Source organism: Elephantulus edwardii, unplaced genomic scaffold (genome assembly GCF_000299155.1).
Source record: "Elephantulus edwardii isolate Elephantulus edwardi_28Jun2011 unplaced genomic scaffold, EleEdw1.0 scaffold00138, whole genome shotgun sequence".
Taxonomy (NCBI): domain Eukaryota; kingdom Metazoa; phylum Chordata; class Mammalia; order Macroscelidea; family Macroscelididae; genus Elephantulus; species Elephantulus edwardii.
Window position 1 is genome coordinate 17,947 of NW_006399888.1, and position 22,244 is coordinate 40,190.

Here is a 22,244-nt window from a genome sequence, read left to right on the forward strand (position 1 = left end):
GGCATTGTATATGAGTAAGACTTCCTTTTCCTGACACAGGCCCTAAACTGGCAGCAATAGCTGCCCCAATAATTTTGGCCATTCTCTGGTCTTTTCTCTGTGGGGATGTTTTGAAGCAGCTGGAGGTATAGAGATTATGATAAAGAGCCAATGCCCCTTCCTTGTGAGTTCTAACACACCAGACCATCTGTGTGATGCCTGTTCTCATGCGTGCCACTGTCTCTCCATCTTTACAGAGTTAATTGAGTGGGTGTACCCCTATACCTGTCCACTTTTACAGGGAGGTGACCTAGGCCCTCAAAAGGAGCCCCTATCTTCTTTTGTTGTCCCTGCCAATCACGCCTGGCTCCAATAAGGCTTCTGCCCTGGCCCCCATACCCTGGTTGCTTTGAACATGAGCAAAAAGTGTAAAGAATTAGTAGTGGCCTTAGTAACCACAAGAGAACTTGAGTGCTCCAGTGATGGGCCTGGGGTGTCCTGAATTTTAAAAGTTGCACCAACCTAACCCCTGTGGAAAGTGGTGTGGCGCTTTCTCAAAAAGTTGCAAATAGAAATACCATTTGACCCAGCAATTCCATTACTGGGAATATACCCCAGAGAGACCATAACTAACATCCAAGCAGATATATGCACAGCCATGTTTATTGCAGCTTTGTCACAATAGCAAGGAGTTGGAAGTAACCTAAGTGCCCATCAAAAAACAAATGGATAGAGAAGCTGTGGTATAGTCACACAATGGAATACTACACTGCATTGAAAAACAAGGAAGTCATGCAATATTATTCAAAATGGGTAACCCTGGAGGACATTATGCTGAGTGAAACACCTCAGTCACAAAAGGACAAATACTGCATAGTGCCACTGTTGTAAAACGGGACTGACATCAGGGTTGGGGTAAGACTGAGAAAAAACTGGATAAATTATGCATACTGTATTGAAACAGATGAGGGAAAGAACAGATTAAAGGCGATATATGATTGGGTTATTATGGTTATCACAAGAGTGCAGAATTAAGGTTACATAGTGAAGTGTACTGGGGGCAGGGGGTAGGGGGGCATGGGAGTATTGTATACCAATGGAGGGATTTTTCTTATTTCTTTTCAAAGAGAGGAGCAAACTGGAGGGGAGGGGTGGGCAGGGAGAAAAGTGCAACAATGAATGGAAATCCAAAATCTCTGTAAATGTTCATTAAAATTAATAACAATTAAAAAAAAAAGTTACACCATCCTAAATGCATCAAGGATGCCTGGATGGCAGATGGAAAGTTGTTGTTATTGTTGTTGTCAAGTGGCGAGTACTGTTAGAGTTGACTACGACACATAGACAGAAAGCTAGGCATCTAGAAAAAGGCCCATTTACACGTCTTTCAGCAAGTATTTGCTGCATGTCAAGGCAGATCCGAGAGATGTGGAAGAGCTAATCCTTGATCCCCAGACGCTGACAAATCAATCTAGCAGGAGGGATGACAGGAGCATCAATAATCATAAGAATAGACAGCCTATGGCATCCCCACGGGTATCAGACTGGACCTGTGTGATCCACAGGACTTTCAAAGATTGACTTTTTTCAGGTAGGTCACTTGGTCTTCCTTCCGGAGCACCTCGCAGTGAATTCCTAGCAGAGAAGAAAAACTCAATAATTAGGAAAGTTGCTGGCTTTCTGGTTAGCTTTCAAGTATCATAGCCTTTGCTCTTCCTCCTCAAATCTCTTCTGCGTCTTCCCTGGCCTCATCTCTAGGTCATCTTCCATGGCTTCCAATGCCTCTGATGCAGAGTCTCTGTCTGAAGAGGAACTGACCCGGATCCTAGAGCAGGTGGAAGAAAAGAAGAAGCTTATCGCTACCATGAGGAATAAGCCCTGGCCCATGGCAAAGAAGCTAGCAGAGCTCAGGTGAGGAGACTGGTTGAGCACGGCCTCTCTACACCAGCAGGGCCTAGGATGTCCAAAGGTCCAAGTTCTTCAGAAGGGAATGAGAATTCCTTCCTTCTCCTTGTTCCCCAGGGGCTTAACAGGGAGATTTGCTTCCCACTTCCCTTTGGTCTGCTCCCTACCTCCACTGTGTGTTATCAGCTCTGAGGAGAACAATGTTAGAGACAAGACAGGAAGATCTAGACTGTTCATGAAGCCCTGCTGACTGCCAGCACAGGGCAAAGCTTCAGGAGGGATAATGACCTGGTGCCACCCGAACCACCTATTACCTGGCCTGCTCATCAAGTTGCTTATATATCTTCTCCACAACCCCGTGCAAACATCCCTTCCTGAAGGCAACGTCCTACGTACGACCTCCCTCCTCAACAAGCCCTGATCTCTCCCTGTTTTTCAAGTGCCTCTGTGTTTGTCACTTACTCTTATTTGTAATGGTTTGCACAATGAGGACAACAAGGAGAAAATCGGTCTTAACTAATCTTAGGTCCCCTGTGAACAACCCAGGGCCCAGCTTGTACTGATACTAGACAAATATCATTCTGTGAATATTAACAAACACCTTCCCCCGCCACCAGCACAAATACTTACATCACTTGTCTCTTCTTTTTCTTAAATTTTATGATGGTGAAAATATACATAACAAAGCATGTGCATCTCAACGATTTCCTCATGTATGATTCCTTAACACAGATTACACTCTTCAAGGGGTGTAACCATTCTCTTAATCTTATTCCAAATCATTCTACCTCCAGTAACATCATCATCTCAGTGGCCTCTGAAACATTAAGGTTTCTTTTCATCTGTTTAATTTAGATAGTGGAATGTGCCTAGCTGCTGCAATGGGCCGCCTCCCCTTCCCAGCCTCTTCCTTCTTAGTCGCCTCCCCCCTCTTCCTCAGGGCCAGGTTCTCCCAACAGCCAGCTGTCACTTAACTGAAGTTCATTCTCACTCAGGTGTCACCTGAACACATCTTTTATTAACAGTGGAAAAAAGTGTAACCTCGAGGCTTATGGAAATGAGATCTCCAGCTGGCTGGAAGTCACAGGGACAGTGGAATTCCCTCCCAACCAGTGACTGTTGGGCTGCCCAGAGAGAAATCTGACGAGTCCTCTTCCTTTCTCCCAGGAGAGGGTTCCTGCCCTAGGAGGGTGGGCACTGCCTGTCCAAGGTTGAAAGCTAAAGAGCCCAGTCCCTCCCTCTTGAGTCTCACCTCCCTGGCTGCCTCTCCATCTTCCTCTCCTGCTCTTCCCTCCTCCACAAAGACTCTCGGTCTGAGGTTCTTGGGTATAGAGCTTCCCTCGAGAGGGGCCTCCGCTTAGAAGTTCTTTAATTTCTTTCGACTCACCTTGCTAATACCAGTTGTTCTTATTAGCTGTCATCAAGTTGACTCTGAAAGTTCATAATGACTTTTGCACAATGAAAGGTTGCCTATTGTGGGTTTTTTCCCCTCTCAACTCTATCATTGTTGGAATCAGAAGTACATATATGTAGAACAACACCTTTGCCAAACACTGAAGTTGTGTCCTTCAAGAGCTTAGCCAAGAGTAGCTGAGTTTAGAGTAAATCCTTAAATTAAACTCTAGTCACAATTCCAGTGCCTGAGGGCAATCTCTAAATTGTTTTCCCACCTTTCTCTCCATTTCAAGATGAATAGACGTTTAGAGCAGCTCAGAATCAGCAGAAATACCTTCCCCTGTTCTTGTCCCAGTGCCTCAATCAAGCACCTTTTTGTATATATGGAAACTAGGAATGGTCTTGGGACTTGTATCTGGAACAAGTGCTCCTCTGTGCTTTCTCCTCCCCTCCACCTCATGCCTCTGTGTCTACCAAGCTTGAAGAAGAACATTGGGTCTTTCTTGGTTATTAGAGATCCACTCAGTGGGCTCCATTCAAGTGGTACCCAGGGCACATTGTGTACTGTCGTACCTTAGACAACCTCTGTGCAGGAAACCCCCACTCCTGTCCACTTTCAGGATGAGTTACTCATTGCCTCTTGATCCCCAAGTCCCCTCATTTGACTGTCAGCAAGGGTGCTCTGGTGAAATGGTGCTAAAAACTTGTGCTACAATCCCAAAGGCGTTTGGTTCAAATCCACCAGCTGCTCTGTGGGAGAAAGATGGGCAATCTCCTCTCTTGTGATTAATTGCCTCTGAAAACCCACTGGAGGATCAGTTATGGGTAAGTTCCAATTCGACAGTACGCATTTGACTGTCAGTTCTTTTTCACCAAACTATGTCTGCTTTAAGAAGCTCTGGTGGCCTGGTGGGAAAGAGTTGTGCCGTCAACCCAAGGTGTAATCACTTCTCCAGAATTACTAGACAGCTAGAATGGTACCTTTGGCTGTGGCATGAATTTCTGTCCTGCAAGGAGTCTCTAACCACAAAGAACATCCCCAGAACATATCATCTCTGTTGGAAGCACTGGTGTGTGGATGCTGGTCTGGAGCCCAGTCAGGCTTAGGAATAGTTGTAGATATTCCAAGATGGCGGGTACAATGACAACAGATTGCAGAAACCAGAGTTCACCCCTCTTCCACTTCCAGTGTTCTTAACTAGCTATTTACTCCCTCCAGGGCTATTTTCCTTCCCTTTACCTTTCTGAGCCTCCCTTTCTTTGTCCACTTCTCAGGGTTGTTCTAATGGAATGAAGATATTGCAGTAAAATGCCCAGCACACAAGGTGCAACTAGTAAATAAATAGTTGTTGTTACGGACTTTCAAGTTGAACCAAGGCACAGCTGACCCTCCAGCAGGTTTTCAGAGGCAGTAAATCACGCAGGAGGAGACTACCTATATTTCTCCTGCAGCACAGCTGGTGGATTCAAACCACATACCTTCATGTTGGCAGCACAGCTCCTTACCACTAGGCGCAAAGGTGGAGGGACAGCAAAGGAGAAAACCCTCTACTAGGTGGATTGGTACAGTGACTGCATCAAAGGACTTGCGTGGGTCAGAGATTGTGAGAAACGCACAAGTCAGAACAGGATTCAGATCTGCTGTTCATAGGATTGCTGTGAGCACCTAGCACTAACAATATGGGTATAAAAATTACTCAAGCCTTTTAGTCATAAGGGACCCTCATAGTTCAAATTGCTTTTGATTAAGTATTAATTGCATTTCTACCTTCTTTTTTTTTATTCTCTCCTAACCAGGGAGGCCCAAGCGTTTGTGGAAAAGTATGAAGGAGCCTTGGGAAAAGGAAAAGGCAAGCGACTCTATGCCTGCAGGATGCTGATGGCCAAGGTATGTGGTGCCCGACCTGTGGGAGGGGGACCGCGGTGAATCAGGGTCACCAACACAGCCTCACTGGTTCGTGTCCAGTGATTCCAGTAGGGATGGATCACCCCATCAGCACGATAGGCGAGGACTTAGCCGTTTATTTATTAATTCATAGGGCACAATTTGTCCTGCCTTTGGCACAGCTGAGTCCATGTACACTTAGCTTACAGCAAACAGGTGCATACTACGCTTCCTGGTTAATACACTCCGTCCCAAGAAGCCTGAGTTTGAGCCCAGTTGACCATTCCAATTCCAGTTGGAACCAATTCATAGCTGACCTTCTAGTAGGTTTTCAGAGGCAATAGACTGTACAGAAGATTGTCCATCTTTCTCCCTCTGAGTGGATTCGAACTGCATGCTTTTCGACTGGTAGTACAACTCCTTATGATTAAACCAGCAGGGCTCTTCAATATATCTGACTTATTTCTTCTTTAGTTAGGAACTAAACTCACAGAACAAATGATGCTGTGACCTCTGGGAGCTTATTTTCCAAATCCCAGATAAGGACTCGTAGCATGATTTTATCAAGTCCCAAAAGCCCAGGGTATAATTAGGGTCAGCTGGGTGATAACAAGTCTCTGGGTGATTAATACACTAAGCTGCATTATTTTATTATTTTTTGTTTATAGCTGCATTATTTTAAATCTTCTATTTAATTTGCAAAAATTTCTCACTCTTGACATTTAAAAATACTTTAAGTTTCTTATTTTATACCCACAAGGAACTTGTCATTCCCTCACATAGATCTTTTACATCTTATGTTTATTTCTACATCATTTGTGTCTTAATTTTTTTGTGAATGAGTCATTTTTTAAAAATTTTATTTCTTTCATTAACCAGTCATTGGTGCATTGGCATAATATAGCATTATATATTCATTTTGCATCTGGTCCTTTTATTGCACTTTATTCTTAGTTCTAATTGTTTCATTTGATTATATATGTAAAGGTGTTTTTGTGGGTCCTTCAAAACATGATCTAGTATTCCTATCTTAAAGTTAATGGGACTGACATCAGGGTTGAGGGGAGACTGAGAAAGATGGGATAAATTATATACACTGCATTGAAACAGATGAGGGAGAGAACTCTTTAAAAGGGATATGTGACTAAATATCATTGTCATGACAGGAGTCCAGAACGAAGGCTGAATAGTAGAGTGGACTTGGGGGAAGGGATTGTAGACAATGAAAGAATTTTTCTTTTCCTTTTCTTTTTTTTTTAATTTTTATTTTTTATTTTTTTTCAATTTTTTGTGTGCGTGTACCGTCAAATCAGATCTGACTGGTACAGGAGGAGATTGCCCCTCCTTCCCCGGCAGAGCATCTGGTGGATTCGAACCATTCTTTTCCTTTTCAAAGAGAAGAACGAACTGGAGAGGGAGAGGGGTTGACAGGGAGAAAAATGCAACAATGAACTAATGGAAATACAAAGTCTCTGTAAATTTTCATTAAAATTAATAATAATAATTTAAAAAAGAAATAAAGAAAATGTTTTTGTGTGCATTAACAATCCTAGAACAATTTCAATTGGTGACGCTGATCATGGGTCTTCTTGTCTTCTGGTTACTTTAATAAAATTATTCCAGTTTATCATATTAAATTTTATTTTTTCTCTCCTTTGAAAACATTTTTATTTGTTCATTGTTGCACATTTTTCTTCTCTCTCCCCTTCTCCCCTCCCCCAGTCCACTTTGTAGTGCACTTCTTTTTCCAGATTGGTGTCTAAGTGTTCTTTTAATTGTTGACGTGGAGTAAATTTCCTTTTCAGTCACAGGCTATTACAAATTCCATTTTAGTGGAAATAAATAGTAGGTTTTATTAAACACCTTTTCATTTCTGTTATCAAACATTTTACTATTTTCTTCGTGAATACACGATCACGGTTTAATTTTTTTTTTTTTTTATTTCACAGCCACTTTGGATTTTCTGGTTTTTTTAAAGGTAAAAAATGATAGATTTATTAGAAAATTACATCCCAAAGGGATAGACCTTCCTCCTTGAAAGGAAATATGAAGCAGCCACATGCCAGTAGGATTTTCTGATATGTTCTTTGTGATCTTCACATAGATTTTTTTTCTTTTTTTGTTTTCTATTTGCACTGGTTGGAACAGGTTCATCCTAGAGAGGGTTAAACCAGGCTGTTCTTTGGAGGCAAGGATTCTGAGGCTTCGTCTGACGTACTTTGGACATGTTGCAAGGAGGGACCAGTCCTTGGAGAAGGACATCGTGAGTGGGAGGGTGGAGGGACAGCGCAGAAGAGGAAGACCCCCTATGAGGTGGAGTGATTCAGTGACTGGGGTAATAGGGGTAGGCATGTCAGAGACAGTAAGATTGGCACAAGACAGAGCAGGGCTTAGGGCTATTGTGCACAAGGTCGCTATAAGTCACAGGCACATAACAACAACGTGCACTATGAGCACTTTGTTCACATAGATTTTTAGCAGTTTAGTCTGTGTGTGTATGTGTCTAGTATTTTTCCTCATCTGCTTCCTCCAGACTCAGATCTGCTCTACAGTCTGATGTACAGCTTGCCTGTGGCATACTGAACTGCTTTTTGAAAACTCTTTTGCTACAAAAAGCTGGGGAACAAGATGACATGCACAATTAATAATCTAGCCCAACATCAGCAACTGCTACGCAGGCAACCCTGAGGAAGTGAGTTGGGTTTTCTCCTGCCTGAACCCCGCCCAGTTTTCTGGTGCTTTACGATAATGAAGGCTGAGCGCGTCAATGTCAGAGATTGTCCCAGGCCTTGCCGCTGACTCTGGCTTTCTCCAGCTATAACTTTTCAGGCAAAGCTGCCCCAGCCTAGAGGGACTGTCAGGTGCCAAGGGACTAATTGGCAGACTGGCTCTCCAGGGGCCTCCCTTGGCTGCGTTCTTTACCCCAACTGGTCCTCAGCTTTGCAAGCCTCTGTTTTGTGTTGATTTTATCAGCACCTTAACAGGGGATCCATCTCTCAGGGGAGGCCTTGCATTAATAACGCTTATGAGACTGCTATACAAAACCAAATGCCAGATTACTAATTTATAAAGAGAAAGAACTGATCCAAGAACTGGGAAATTGAAAGTCTCCATCAGTGCTGATGGGTGTTCGTAATATGGGAAATGATGCCACAATCGTAATTCCAATCTATTATTCTACAGTAACACATACAAAGAACAATATTTACATCCTAAGAAATTGACAAAGCCCTCCCAGCCTACAAAGGGAAGTCACGTGAGACAAAGGTGATTTTTTTTTAAGCACAGAATTAGAATGAGGGAAAGCAGATGAAGTGGGATTCGACTGCCCAATGGCCTTCATCTATCACTTCCCACATCGATTCCTCTTTCTTAGGGGTGCTGTACTTGTCATTATTACCAAGGAGTCGCTGGGTGGTGCAAATGGTTGCGTGCCCAACTACCAGCTGATAGGTTAGGTGTTCAAACCCAGGAGAGGCACCTTGGGAGACAGAACTGGCCATCTGCTTCTGAAAGGTCACGGCCTTGACAACCCTCTGCAGCAGTTCCACTCTGCACACACAGGGGGCGCCACAGGGCCAAACCAACCTAATGACAACTCACAACAACAGGTAATTAGTTTACCTTTGTGGTACCCACGTTGTGTCCCCTCAAAACACATGTTGGCATCCTAACTCCTCTATCTGTGAACATAATTCCTTTTGGAAAAAAGACTATTCTCTGTTATGATAGGAAGCTCTGGTGGCCTAGTGGGTAGGATGTTGTGCTGGCAACCCTTTAAGCAAGCAGTTCAAATCCACCACCAGTTTTGTGAGAGAAAGGCGGCAAGTTCTTCCTGTGTGATTTACTGCCTCTGAAAACCCTTAATATCTGCTCCCTATTACTCTTTAGGAACTCTGGTGGCAGAATCTACAGGATATTGCTCTACTAACCCAAAAATGGCACCTCTTTAGTAGTTCAAATCCAACGGTGACTCTGAGGGAGAAAGCTAGACAATCTGCTCTTGTGATATTTGTTGTTGTTCTGTATTGTCGAGTCATAACCAACCCGTAGCTGACCCCCTCCCCCACAGCGGGTTTTCAGAGACAATAAATGGCACTGGAGAAGATTGCCCATCTTTCTCCCTCAGAGCATCTGGCAGATTCAAACCACTTGCCTCTGGGTTGTCAGGCCAGCTCCTTATCACTTAGACATCAGCACTCCATTCCTGTGATATTGATTGTTGTTTGTTCTTGTTATGTGCGTGGACCTGCCTACAACTCATAGCGACCCTATGTACAGTAGCCCAAAACCCTGCTCCTTCCCTTGCCAATCTTATTGTCTCCAACATGCCCCATTACCCCAGTGATGGAATCAATCCATCTCATTGAGGGTCTTCCTCTCCTGCACTGTCTCTCCACCCTCCCAAGCATGACGTCCCTCTCCAAGGATTGATCCCGTCTTGCAACATGTCCAAAGTATGTCAGACAAAGCTTCAGAGTCCTTGCCTCCAAGAAACAGCCTGGCTTCACCCTCTCCAGGACGAACTTGTTTGTTTTTCTAGCAGTCCATGATAGATCCAATTCTCTTCTCCAGCACCACAGTTCAAAGGCATCAACTCTCCTTTGGAAATGTAATGGAGGGTCATTCATGAGGCTGTTCCAACTCCATGGCAATAAATGAGAGAGACAGAGAGAGATTACTTCTTGGTAGGCTGTTTTCTGCAAGTGCTTGCTTGTTTTGTCTTTATTTTCAAACGATTTTATCATCAGGGGTTCAGGTTGGTGGATTTCAGTCCTTTGGAGACTTGATAAAACAATGCCAAGTCAAAAGCCTGACTGCTCCTCAGATTGCTGGGTGTTGGGCCTGAGAAACAGATCATGGAAGTAGGTGAAAGGCCTCCTCGCTTCCCTTAAGGAAAGTGGATTTCTGCTTTATCAGGGGAAGAGTGGACAGACATGGATGCGGTATCATTATTAGTTCTGCTAGCATTGTAGCCTAGCAACAATTCCTAGCATACTAGACATTTGGCTCTCTGCCTAATTTGGATATAAAGTCTTGGGTTTGTTTCTTTCTTTTCCTTTGAATATTTCTCTTAAGATCAAGAAAGTTGTATCAGAGGTTTTGAATCCAATTTGACCCTTTAACCCAGAAATCATATATCCAGCATTTCTAAGTTCATACTTTGAAAATTATAAATGGTATAAACTTGACATTTCATAAACACTGCAGAAAAGTACAAAACATTGCATGGCTTCTCTGTCAACCTCTACCTCTGCTGCAGAGGCCTCAGGAGACAGAAACTCCAAGGTGATTACCTGCCCTCAAGTCAAACTGATGTTGAACTGCCAACATCAACTGGCCTCTCCAGGTCCCAAGTCGGTGTGTTAATGTCCTGGGGATGTTGCCTGTTTTATTTCAGAAATGGGTCAAATTTAAGAGAGATTTTGCTAATTTGAAGACTCAGTGCATTCCATGGGAGATGAAGATCAAGGACATTGAAAGTGAGTATTCTGGCATCACTATTTGTCCTTCAATTTACTAATGAATGAGTTTTCTAAGCAGCTCTTGCCCTTATGAGTAGATTCCTTTGTAGGGTGTGTTATACTGGAATAAAATTTGGCTTTTAATCAATCAAACCAAGATTTAAATTCTGCTTCTTAAATGTCTGATTTCTTTGGATTATTTACTTTAGAGAAGAAAGGGAGATCAGGATATTGGTTGCACAAACTGATGTGAATATGAAATCTATAACTCACATAAAATAGTGAACATTGATGCCCTCCTGTGGTACTCAATGCCCACCATCACTTCTGTCTTCAGGTCACTTTGGCTCTTCAGTGGCATCATATTTCATCTTCCTCCGGTGGATGTATGGAGTTAACCTTGTCCTTTTTGGCTTGATATTTGGTCTAGTCATAATTCCAGAGGTAAGAAAATGACTTCTGGCATCTTTGTGGTGCTGACACACATCGTGCCACGTCTCCGTTTACATTAACCAAGGACTCTCTTGGTAGTAGTAGTTGCTCATTTAAATTGCTAGTCCCATATCGTTGTCCACAAAGATCAATATATAAATGGGGACTAAATATTAGTGCTTCAGAATTAAGAGGTGGGTCTCACATTTTTCACCTTTTATTATGAACATTAAGGTGAGTTGAGAATTAACGTGTGTGTGTGCGTGCATAAGAGAGATACATTTTCATTGTTTTTTGTTTTAACCTTTTAATTCATTCATTTTTGTACATTATCTTCCCTCCACCCTCTTACTCCCACCCACAGTCCACTTTGCAATGCACTTCTTGTTCCAGATTGTTGTCATACATATAACATCTAATCATATATTCCTTTCAGTTTTTCCCCCTCATCTAGTCCAATGCAGCGTTTATTATTCATTCCCTCTTTTGCTATTCTGCCCCCAAACCCCCATGTCGGTCCTATTTTATAACACCAGTTTTATACAGTATTTGAACTTTAGTGGCTGAGATATTTCAGTCAGTATAATGTCTTCCCTCATGTTGTGTGATATTTTATGAGTTCATTATCTTCCAATGCTGTGTAATAGCCCATTGTGTGAATGTACCATAGCTTTCCATCCATTTATTTGTTGATAACCACTATGGAAGGTGATCTGGCACTTTCTCAAAAAGCTGGAAATAGAAATACCATTTGACTCAGCAATTCCACTACTGGGAATAGACCCTAAAGAAACCAGAGCCATAACTCAAACAGATATGTGCACACCCATGTTTATTGCTGCATTAGTCACAACAGCAAAGATATGGATGCATTTATCATTTATAAAGGAAAAGTCAGGAGTATACTACATTATAAGTTGTCACCAAAAGACCCTTGCATGTGATTCATGTTACTCACTAACCTCCCTGATATAATCTGACAAATATTGACAGATCCGCAGATGAGTAGCTAAGTTATAAACAACCTCAGTCAGTTTGTAGTGACTGAGATCCTGTGCTGTCAGAGTGCCTGCCTGACATCTTTGCCAAGAAATCCTGAGATTCAGCAAGCATTGAGCACAGTAACTGCAACAGTCTCATCTGAAGTATTTTGTGCTGGTAATAGGCACACAAGCGGATTTAATTCAACAGATTTCAAAGTAGCCAGATGTTTATGTATTGTCCTCTTTCCACATTTTTTTAAAAATCTATGATAAATTAATGAGTCTTATTTTATCATAAAAAGAGCATACTGGAGTAATTTTCTCTTTAGTCACTTTTCTTGAGAATCTTACATGAAAAGCTCTGTGATGTCAATTGAGTCAGAAGCATTATAATAGCATTCTAGTGCATTATAAAAACCATGTTGTAAGGAGAGACAGGTCTTTAGAGAGGGACATCATGCTGGGTAGAGTAGAGGGACAGCGCAGGAGGGCAAGACCCTCTATGAGGTGGATTGATTCAGTGACTGGGGTACTCGGGATGGGTGTGTCAGAGGCAATGAGATTGGCACAGGATAGAGCACGGTTTAGGGTTATTGTACATAGGGTTGCTATGAGTCACAAACGACTCGACAGCACATAACAACAACAGTGCATTATAATAGCATTCAGCAACACAGTTGGGGTTTTTCCCCCCAAGACTCATTAACAACCTGTGCTATGCAGATGACACAACCTTCACTTTTAGCAAAGTGAAGATGACTTGAAGCATTCATTAATTAAGTTTGAAGACTAGAACGTTCAGTATAGGTTACATTTAACCTAAAGAAACCAAAAATCCTTACAATTAGACCAATAAGCAACATTATGATGAATAAAGATAGAAAATGTCAAAGAATTCATTTTCGTTGTTATTGTTAGATACTGTTCAGTCAAGTTCAACTCATAGCAACCCTGTGAAAAGCTGATCTGCACCTCGCCCTATCCTGTGCCATCCTCATTATCTCCGACGCACTAAAGCCCATTGCTGAAGTCACCATGTCAGTCCATCTTGTTGGGGGTCTTCGTCTACTTTGCTGACCCTTCATCTTTCCAAGCATGATGTCCCTTTCCAGGGAATAGCCTTGCCTATTTGCGTGTTCAGAGTATGTGAGATGAAGCTTTATCACCTTTGCCTCCAAGGAGCACTCTGGCTGCACTTTCTTCAAGACATATCTATGTGTTCTTTTGGCAGTCTGTGGGATATTCAGTCTTCTTCTCCAGCACCACAACTCAAAGACATCATCAATTTTTCTATCATCCTTCTTCGTTGTTCAGCTCTCCGATGTGTAGCTGCTGATTGAGATCATCATAGTCTGAATCAGAGGCTTTTAGTCTTCAGCATTTTGAAAGTAGCTGTCAAGAAATTAAACAATCTATTGTACCAGACAAATCTATTACAAAAGAGTTCTTGAACGTGTTGAAAAGCAAAGATTTCACTTTAAAGACTAAGGTGCACCTGACCCAGGCCATGGTAGTTTTAATTTCATATGCATATAATGGTGGTTTAGTGTTAAGAAAGCGCCAACCCTAAATACAAAGCCACTAGCTGATCTGGATGAGAAAGATGGGTCTCTTCATGTGTCATTTAAAGCTTTGGTAAACCTCTAATGGGTCAGCTATGGCTTGGTTCTGACTTCATAGTCCACAGCAACACAAGCATGCAAAAAGTGGACAATGAAGACTGAAGAAGAATCAATGTATTTGAACTATGGTGTTGGCAAAGAATGTTGTATATACTGTAAATTTCCAGAACAAATGGTTTTTGGAAGCAACACAGTCAGAAACATCCTTAGAAGCAAGGATATGATAATTACTCACACACACATTGGACATGCTTTCCTGAGGAATTATTTCCTAGAGAAAGATATCATGCCTGATTGGAATTGGGAAGGGAGGACTGTATTCTCTCTCCATACTGTTCAATCTATATGCTGAACAAATTATCTGAGAAGTTGGACCCTATGAAGAGGAATGTGGCATCAGGATTGGTGGGAGACTCACCAATGACCTGCATTATGCAGATGACACAACTTTATTTGCTGGCAGTGAGGAGGACTTGAAGCACTGGTTGCAGAAGATCAAGGAATGCAGCCTTCAGTATGCATTGTATTTCAATCTCAAGAAAACAAAGATTCTTAAAACTGGACCAATAGTCGGCATCATGATGGATGGAGAGGAGATTGAAACTGTCAATTGCTTCATCTTGCTTGGATTCACAATTAACAACCTTGATATAAGCAGTCAGGAGATAAGGAGATGCATTGCAACTGGGAAAATCTGCAGTTAGGGACCTTTTAAAATTATTAAGTAGTTATCTCAGTTTGAGGACTAAGATGTGTCTGATTTAGGCCATAGTCTTTCCAATTAGTAATCCGGACTATAAATAAGGATGTCAGAAAAAGAATTGACGCCTTTGAGCTGGTGTTGGAGAAGAGCACTGAAAATCCTATGGACAGCCAGGAGAATGAACAGATATGTTTTGGAAATGGTGCAGCCAGAGTGCACTTTGGAGGCAAGAATGATGAGGCTTTGCCTCACATACTTTGGACATGTGGCTAAGAGGTGCTACTCCTTGGAGAAGTACATGATGTTGGAAAGGGTGAAGGGTCTGCGAAGGAGAAGAAGACCGTCCACCGGGTGCATTGATACAGTGACTGCTGCAATGAGCTCATGTGTCGGGAAGTGTGAAGATGACACAGGATAGAACAGGGTTCAGATCTTTTGTTCATGGGGTCACTATGAGTCATGCTTGACTCGATGGCACCTAACAACAACAGATGTGCTCAAAGTATGTGAAGTGGAGCTTCAGAATCCTCACCTCCAAGGAGACACTTGTTTTCACCCTGTCCAAGACAGACCTATTTGTTTTCTTGACAGTCCATTCTATGTTCAAGACTCTTCTCCAGCACTCAACCACAATTCAAAGGCATCAATATGTTTGTCATCCTTAGTCATTGTCCAGCTCTTGGATGCATAATAATTAATGGAAAAGACCATGGCCTGACCAAGGTGCACCTTAGTCTCTAGAGTGACATCATTGCTTTTTAGTACTCTGAAGAGGTCCCTGACAGCAGATTTTCCCAATGTGATTCATCTTTTGATTTCCTGATTGCTGGTGCCGAGAATGTTGATTGTGGAGCTGAGCAAGCTGAAATTGTTAACAACCTCAATCTCTTCCCTATCTATCATGGTGCTGTCAATCGACCCAGTGGCAAGAATCTTTTTCTTCTTGAAGCTGAGCTTCAACCCATATTGAAGGCTGCAGTCCTTGACCCTCTGCAGCAAGCACTTCAGGTCCTCCTCAGTTTCAGTAAGCAGGGTTGTGTCATCTGCATAACATAGGTTGTACGTATATATTAAAATGTATCAGGCTGATCGTTTTCTGGTTCATGAGCGTCAAGATTGAGTATTCATGCTTTTGTATGACATGTGCCACCTTCGTTATGTAAACCTTGTTAGGACGTCAGCACATTACCCATTTAACATGAAAAAAATTATCTGTATATCTCTAAATTTATATATAATATTTCCAACCCACAAAGTCAAAACTTGGATTTATAAAGAAACCACTAACAAAAGGCAATAGTAATGGAAACTGAAAAAAGAAAAAAGAAACACAAAGCAAATGAGGCATCCTCCTTAAAGAACTGGGACACTGTAACCAGAGACTGCCTGTACTGAATGACATGAACAACGGATAATAAACTATTGTGAGTGCCGTGACCCATAGCTGACCTTCCAGTGGGTTTTCAGAGGTAATAATCACACGAGAGGAGATGATTCATCCTCTCCCATGGAGCAGCTGGCAGATTCAAACCACGTGCATTTGGGATTGCAGCACAGATTCTTACCAGTAGGCCACCAGATATTGTTATATGCCGCTGAGTTACCTGTGATGAGCTCATAGTGACCCTGTGTACAACAGCCACCAGAGCTCCCTAATTAAATATCACTATGCTAAACAGCTAGACTAACATGTGTTGTTGTTATGTGCCATCAAGTCGCTTGCTATTCCCAGTGACCCTATGTACAATAGCCCTGAAACCTGCTCTGTTCTGTGTAACTTTACTGTCTCTGACACACTTACCCTCATTACCCCAGTCACTGAATCAATCAATCCATCTCATCAAGAGTCTTCCTCTTTTTCTCTGTCCCTCTCCAAGGACTGGTCCCTCCTTGCAACATGCCCAAAGTTATGTCAGATGAAGCCTCAGAATCCTTGCTGTCAAGGAGCAGCCTGGTTTTACCCTCTCTAGGATGAATCTGTTTGTTTTTCTAGCAGTCCATGGTATATTCATTACTCTTCTCCAGCACCACAGCTCAAAGGCATCAATTCTCTATCATCCCTAGTCTAATATATTTCTTTTATTACATATTTTGTTTAAGTCAATCAGGATCTAATGGGCAGGCCTTTGCATTTAAAAGTTGGTTGGTCCTTCTGGCCTGCATCCCTTGGGCATGATGTTAATTGTGTTTAATAAGAACATTCTTCTAAGCGGTACAGCACTGGTCTGCCAATTTGCTGTACTGAGGTCACTTGGGGTTGCTGTGATGCTGAACACTGGGCCACTGGCGTGTCAAATGCCAAAATGGTTACCCATGGTGGATAGTGTTTGGTGGGGCTCCCAGATTAAGACAGGCTTGGAAGCAGGATTGGCGTCTACTTCCTAAACAACATGCCTTTGGGAATTCTTTGAACTTGGAGAAATGGCCATAGTTATAGAACAGGGTTCAGAGGTTCAGATCTCTTATTCATGCTCGACTTGATAACACGTAACAACAACAAATATATATATTTGAAATATACATATAGATACACATATAGACATAGATATACATATACATATACATATACATATACATATACATATACATATACATATACATATACATATAAATGAAAGGAACTATATAAATCTTTAACAGTCATTATCTTTGTGATGTAAGATACTAAATAATATTTTAAAATATTCTACACTTTTTCACATTCTCCGCAATGAATGGATGTGACTTTTAAATTCATAAAGGCTTGACTGTTGTTTAAGTTGAAAATGTCATGCCTTAATCTAAGAAGGAAATTCTTTAACCCAGGGTGTAAATATCTCTGTGTGTTTGTCTTTTCTCTACTTAAATTTTTCGTCACTTTGTCGCTACTCAAGGTACTGATGGGCGTGCCCTATGGAAGTATACCCAGAAAGACGGTGCCTCGGGCTGAGGAAGAAAAAGCCATGGACTTCTCTGTCCTTTGGGATTTTGAGGTATCATTCCCATCATGCCAGTGCACATCCATATTTGAGATTGTGAGGCCTAAGGACTGCATGGCTGAGTATTGCATTGCCTTCTTGAAATATCAGTGCTTTAATTAAATGGAATCTTTACACTATGCAAAATGAACTGGCAAATCATGAATTAGCAAACCGTATCTCTTAACAAGGGAGCTCTGGTGGCCTAGTGGCAAGAAGTTGCACTGCAATCCCAAAGGCACGAGGTTTGAGGCCACCAGCTGCTCTGCCAGAGAAGGATGGGTAATCTCCTTCCGTATGATTATTGCCTTGGAAAACCCACCGAAGGGTCGAGTATGGGTCAGTTCAGACTCCACGGAACACAACATCTCTTAACAGCCCTCCCAACTCTCCTTTATGGATTTCTGTCTCCAGCCACAGCCACAAGGCTAAGGTTGCTCTCATTCAACAGTTCTACTTAAAACAATCTTAAGTATGATTTTGTTTCCTCACATTCACATTGAAATATCAAATCTAAAAGAAAAAAATAAATAAAACATCAAGTCTAACTCTGCTCCAGTTGTTGATCTAGTTTTGAGTAACTTCTTACACTGAATGTCCTTCAGTTGCCCAAACCCAACACCATCCAATCAGAACCCACTCCTCTGTTTTCCCTTTCTCATTTATTACATGCATCCAGTGATTCATGTCTGAAGTCTGAATCTCTTCTTCAGCGCTCTCCTCCCGCCACCACATCTAATCAATCACTAAATCAAAACCAAACAGCTCAGTTCTTGGATAAGTCCTTCCCGCATTCTTCTCACCTCTGCTTCCAATAATGCCTCGGCTTGGTTTTTAAAACCTCCGTTCCTTCTGCTGAAAGAGGCTCTTTCTAGAATGCAACCTTTCACCTCTAGATAGACTCTGTTAGTTCCCTGTTGCAATGTTTATTGATAGCTCAAACACTAGCTGGCATAAAATGCAGGGCTCTGAAAGGGATTTCCAAAAGGACTGTTCCTGAGCCGGCTATTTATTCCCTATCTCTCTGGCCCCATTCCTCCCTAATGCTCCATACCTTGTGTTCCAGTATCATCACCTTTTAGGGAGTCTCTGAATGCATCACTTTCTTGTTCTGCCTCTCAGCCTTTGCTCACGGTCCCTTGTCTGGAATATTGTAGGCGGTTGTCAACAAATTGGTTCCCCCCCATGTCCATTTCCTGTGTTTCAAAGTTGAACAGCCCCATACAGGCTTTCTTTTTTTATTTATTTTCATTCTTTTTTTAATTATTATTAAATGTTAATAGTTTTAATGAACATTTACAGAGATTTTGGGTTCTCATTCATTCATTGTTGCACTGTTCCCATAAGGGCTTTCAAGAAGCTTCAATTCCCTAGACCTGTCGTCTGAAGCATCTCAGTATGGGTTCCAACTGCCAACTTTCTCCACTAGTAGTCCAGCACTTAGATGTTTGCAGCACTCTGAAACTTCATCTATCTGGAATACCTTCTCTTTTCTGGGCTATCGTAACTCCATGTCTCTGGGAGTTTGATTTGGCAGCTCGAGGCACCTGGAAGGCATTGATGTTTCACAGCAATGTCACCATCCTTTCTTTGGTCTCATAGTCACACTTTGAGCATCTCAGAAATGTGTGAAAGTGAGCTGGAGTATTATTTGGAATCCTCAATTATTTAGAACAGCAGCGTCCAGCAATACTGTGGTGGTTGTTGCTGTTGTCAAGTCACCTGCGACTCATAGCAACCCTACATACAACAGCTCTGAAGCCTGCCCTGTCCTAAGCCAGTCTCACTGACTCTGACCCACATACCTCCATTCCCCCAGTCACTGTATCAACCTATGTCACCCAGGGTCTTCTTCTCCTGTTCTGTCCCTTCACCCTTCTGAGCATGATGTCCTTCTCCAAGGACTAGCCCCTCCTGACCACATGCCCAGTTGTATGTGAGACAAAGCTTCAAAATCCTAGCTTTCAAGGAAAAACTTGGTTTCACCCTCTACAACAATACTACTATAAATAATTTCCTTTGGTTTTTTTATTTCACCCAAGATTCTAGTTGAAACATTCTGTCTACCCAAAACAAATGGGATTTCTTTAAGAATAATTAATTCTCTGTTTTACACAAATAAGAAATTGCTAAAATCTTAGGCTAGTATTTTAGTATTACTTTTAAACTAATATTGCAAATATCTTAAACTAATTACACCTAAATAATTCCTTCTAAAAAAAGTGTATCTAATTACCTTAAATCCAGTAACATCTAAAAGACAAAAATAAAACTAGAAAGTTGGAGTATAGACTGTAAGCCTCATTATGTTTCCTATTCCTTAAAGTTTTGAAATACTGAGAAAGCTCACAGACTCCCATATATCCTGAATACGAAACAAAGACGCTGGGAATGGGCAAAAAGAATTGGGAACTATGTGTGCGTCCTCTTGACTGTGGGCACACACACGGACTCACTCACACACGCACACACACACTCACACACACACAAACCCGCTCGCACACACACCCCCTCTCTCAGACCTCCCCCCACACACACACGTTTTATTCCCAATTTTACCCTCATATTAACAGTACTCTTCCCTCTCAGCTGTATTTCTACATACTCTGTGATGGGGAAATCAAAGAAATGAAGAAAAGAAAGAGGGGGAGACATAAATGAATCTGGGAGCAACAAGGAGAAGTAAGAGAAAGAATGAGGACTTCCAAATTCCTCCCTTTGCCCCTTCAGACTTCCATTAAAAACCTGAGAAAGAACTCTTGGTAGAAATGAGGTGTCTGATGACTGTCTGCATTGCGCTTATAAACCCAGAACTCATGGGCTTGCTGTCCCGCAGGGCTACATCAAGTACTCTGCTCTCTTCTACGGCTACTACAACAATCAGAGAACCATCGGGTGGCTGAGGTACCGGTTGCCGATGGCTTACTTCATGGTGGGGGTCAGCGTGTTTGGTTACAGCCTGATGATCGTCATTAGGTCGTAAGTATAACTGCCTCACTCCCAGGCTTTTCTCTTTCACACAGACAGCCCGCACAATAAGGAAACAAACAAATGAGGCCAGTACCAATTGTGTTGTGACAAGGAAAACAGAAACAGTAGAAAGAATAAGTTCTAGAAAATGTGGTTGAAATTTCTTCACGTGAAATAGAGACTAGGAGCCCCCAGCCATACTGAAAGTCTGTGCTGAACATTTTAGACAGAGGATGAACATGTGCAAAGGTTCTGAGGCAGCAATTATCTTAGTTCTAGAAACTCTCAATAGGTCTATGAGGTTTGAGGTTTGAGCTCGGTTCCTGGGAAGACTAGACAGGTTTGCCAAACTTATTTTTGCTTCTTTCTTGAACTCAGCTTCCTCAGAAGCACTCTTGTGCTCCTCTGTAGCTCTAGCTTGCATGTTAGAACCAAGCCTAGCACACATAGAAGTAACTAAATCAGTTGCTAGTGAGTTAATGCTGACTCAAGGTGACACCATCTGAGTAGAGATTTGTTCCATAGTTTCCAAAGGCTAATTTTTTTTAAGGTCTTTCTTTCAAGTTGCCTCTAGGTGGGGTCAAACTACAGTCTTTCAATTAACAGCTAAGTATATAAACTCTTCACACCACTCAGAAATTCCTCACATAGAGTAGAAATAGTCAATTAGTGCCAAATGCATACACGTGACTGTGATTAACCATGGCACCTTTGGTGGCCCCAATTCTGTGTCTCTGAGCAGGAATTGTCTATTTACCTGTGTCTCTTAATTCATAGCCTCTGAAGGAAGTATTTGGCCCAGTCCATGAACTGCCTTCTTCTAAGTGGCTCCAGTCAGCCATGGCTGGGGGTCAAGAGGCACCATCTCCTGCACAGACCTGTACATCAGGGCCCATCCTTTAACAGGACCACAGGGTAATTATAATCTCAGTGATGTGTGCCTTACAGGATGGCCAGCAATACCCAAGGAAGCACAAGCGAGGGGGAGAATGAGAACTTCACATTCAGCTTCAAGATGTTCACCAGCTGGGACTACTTGATCGGGAATTCAGAGACGGCAGACAACAAATATGCCTCCATCACCACCAGCTTCAAGGTAGTCAGCGCAGGGCAGTTCCTTCCCAGGGCAGCTCTGGATCCTACTGGTCACTGAGAAATTTTCAAAGGAAATAAGATGCCCAAATAATTCAGAGCAAAGGCTTTCCAAAGAAATCTAAGCCCTCTTCTCAAGTCTCTGAGAAAGAATGCTTATGGCGGGTGCACACCATCTCATTCCTCGGCACGGCAGAGGATCTGAGATGCTGGAATCCTGTGCTCTCCATTTCCTCACGGGACTACTTTGTGCTGAAAGAAATTTAAGGGCAGCTGTTATCAACCTTTTCCATGCATGTTTGAATTATCTAAGGGGCTTAAAAATCATCTTGGGAAGGAGCTCGGTGGCCTAGTGGCAAAAAGCTGTGCTGCAATCCCAAAGGACCACGGTTCGAATCTACCAGATGCTCTGCTGGAGAAGGTAGGGGCAATCTCCTCCTGTACCAGTTGGGTCCAATTCTACAGTATACAACAAGGGGAGGGGAAAAAAGAAAAGGAGAGAGAGACAGACAGACAGAGAGACAGAGAGAGAGAAATTTGTATTTCGAATTAGCCAGCTGGACTCAGTTTAGATGATCCCAATTTTATTTGCAACGTCCAAAGCATCATAGTCAGGAGCAAGTCAAACATAGGCCTCCTTCTCACCATCAGGCCTAATCAAGGTGTTGATTTTGACCACATCAATGTCATAGAGCTTCTTTACAGCTTGTTTGATTTGGTGCTTGTTGGCCTTGACATCCACAATGAACACAAGTGTGTTGTTATCTTCTATCTTCTTCATGGCTGACTCAGTGGTCAGGGGAAATTTGATGATGGTATAGTGGTCAAGCTTGTTTCTCCTGGGGGCGCTCTTCTG

The 22,244-nt window shown here is 42.2% G+C and overlaps 1 protein-coding gene across 1 annotated transcript in view; it reads left to right on the top strand.

Annotated features, from left to right (window-relative positions):
• Positions 1 to 22,244, top strand: part of TMC2 (transmembrane channel-like 2) — an 81,927-nt gene that overhangs the window by 13,663 nt on the left and 46,020 nt on the right. Inside the window, exons 4-10 of the mRNA XM_006894249.1 lie at positions 1,738 to 1,890; positions 5,077 to 5,167; positions 10,566 to 10,647; positions 10,967 to 11,073; positions 17,243 to 17,341; positions 20,163 to 20,305; positions 21,245 to 21,392. Of these exons, the coding sequence (XP_006894311.1) occupies positions 1,738 to 1,890; positions 5,077 to 5,167; positions 10,566 to 10,647; positions 10,967 to 11,073; positions 17,243 to 17,341; positions 20,163 to 20,305; positions 21,245 to 21,392 (823 nt within the window). The remainder of the gene's footprint in view (positions 1 to 1,737; positions 1,891 to 5,076; positions 5,168 to 10,565; positions 10,648 to 10,966; positions 11,074 to 17,242; positions 17,342 to 20,162; positions 20,306 to 21,244; positions 21,393 to 22,244) is intronic.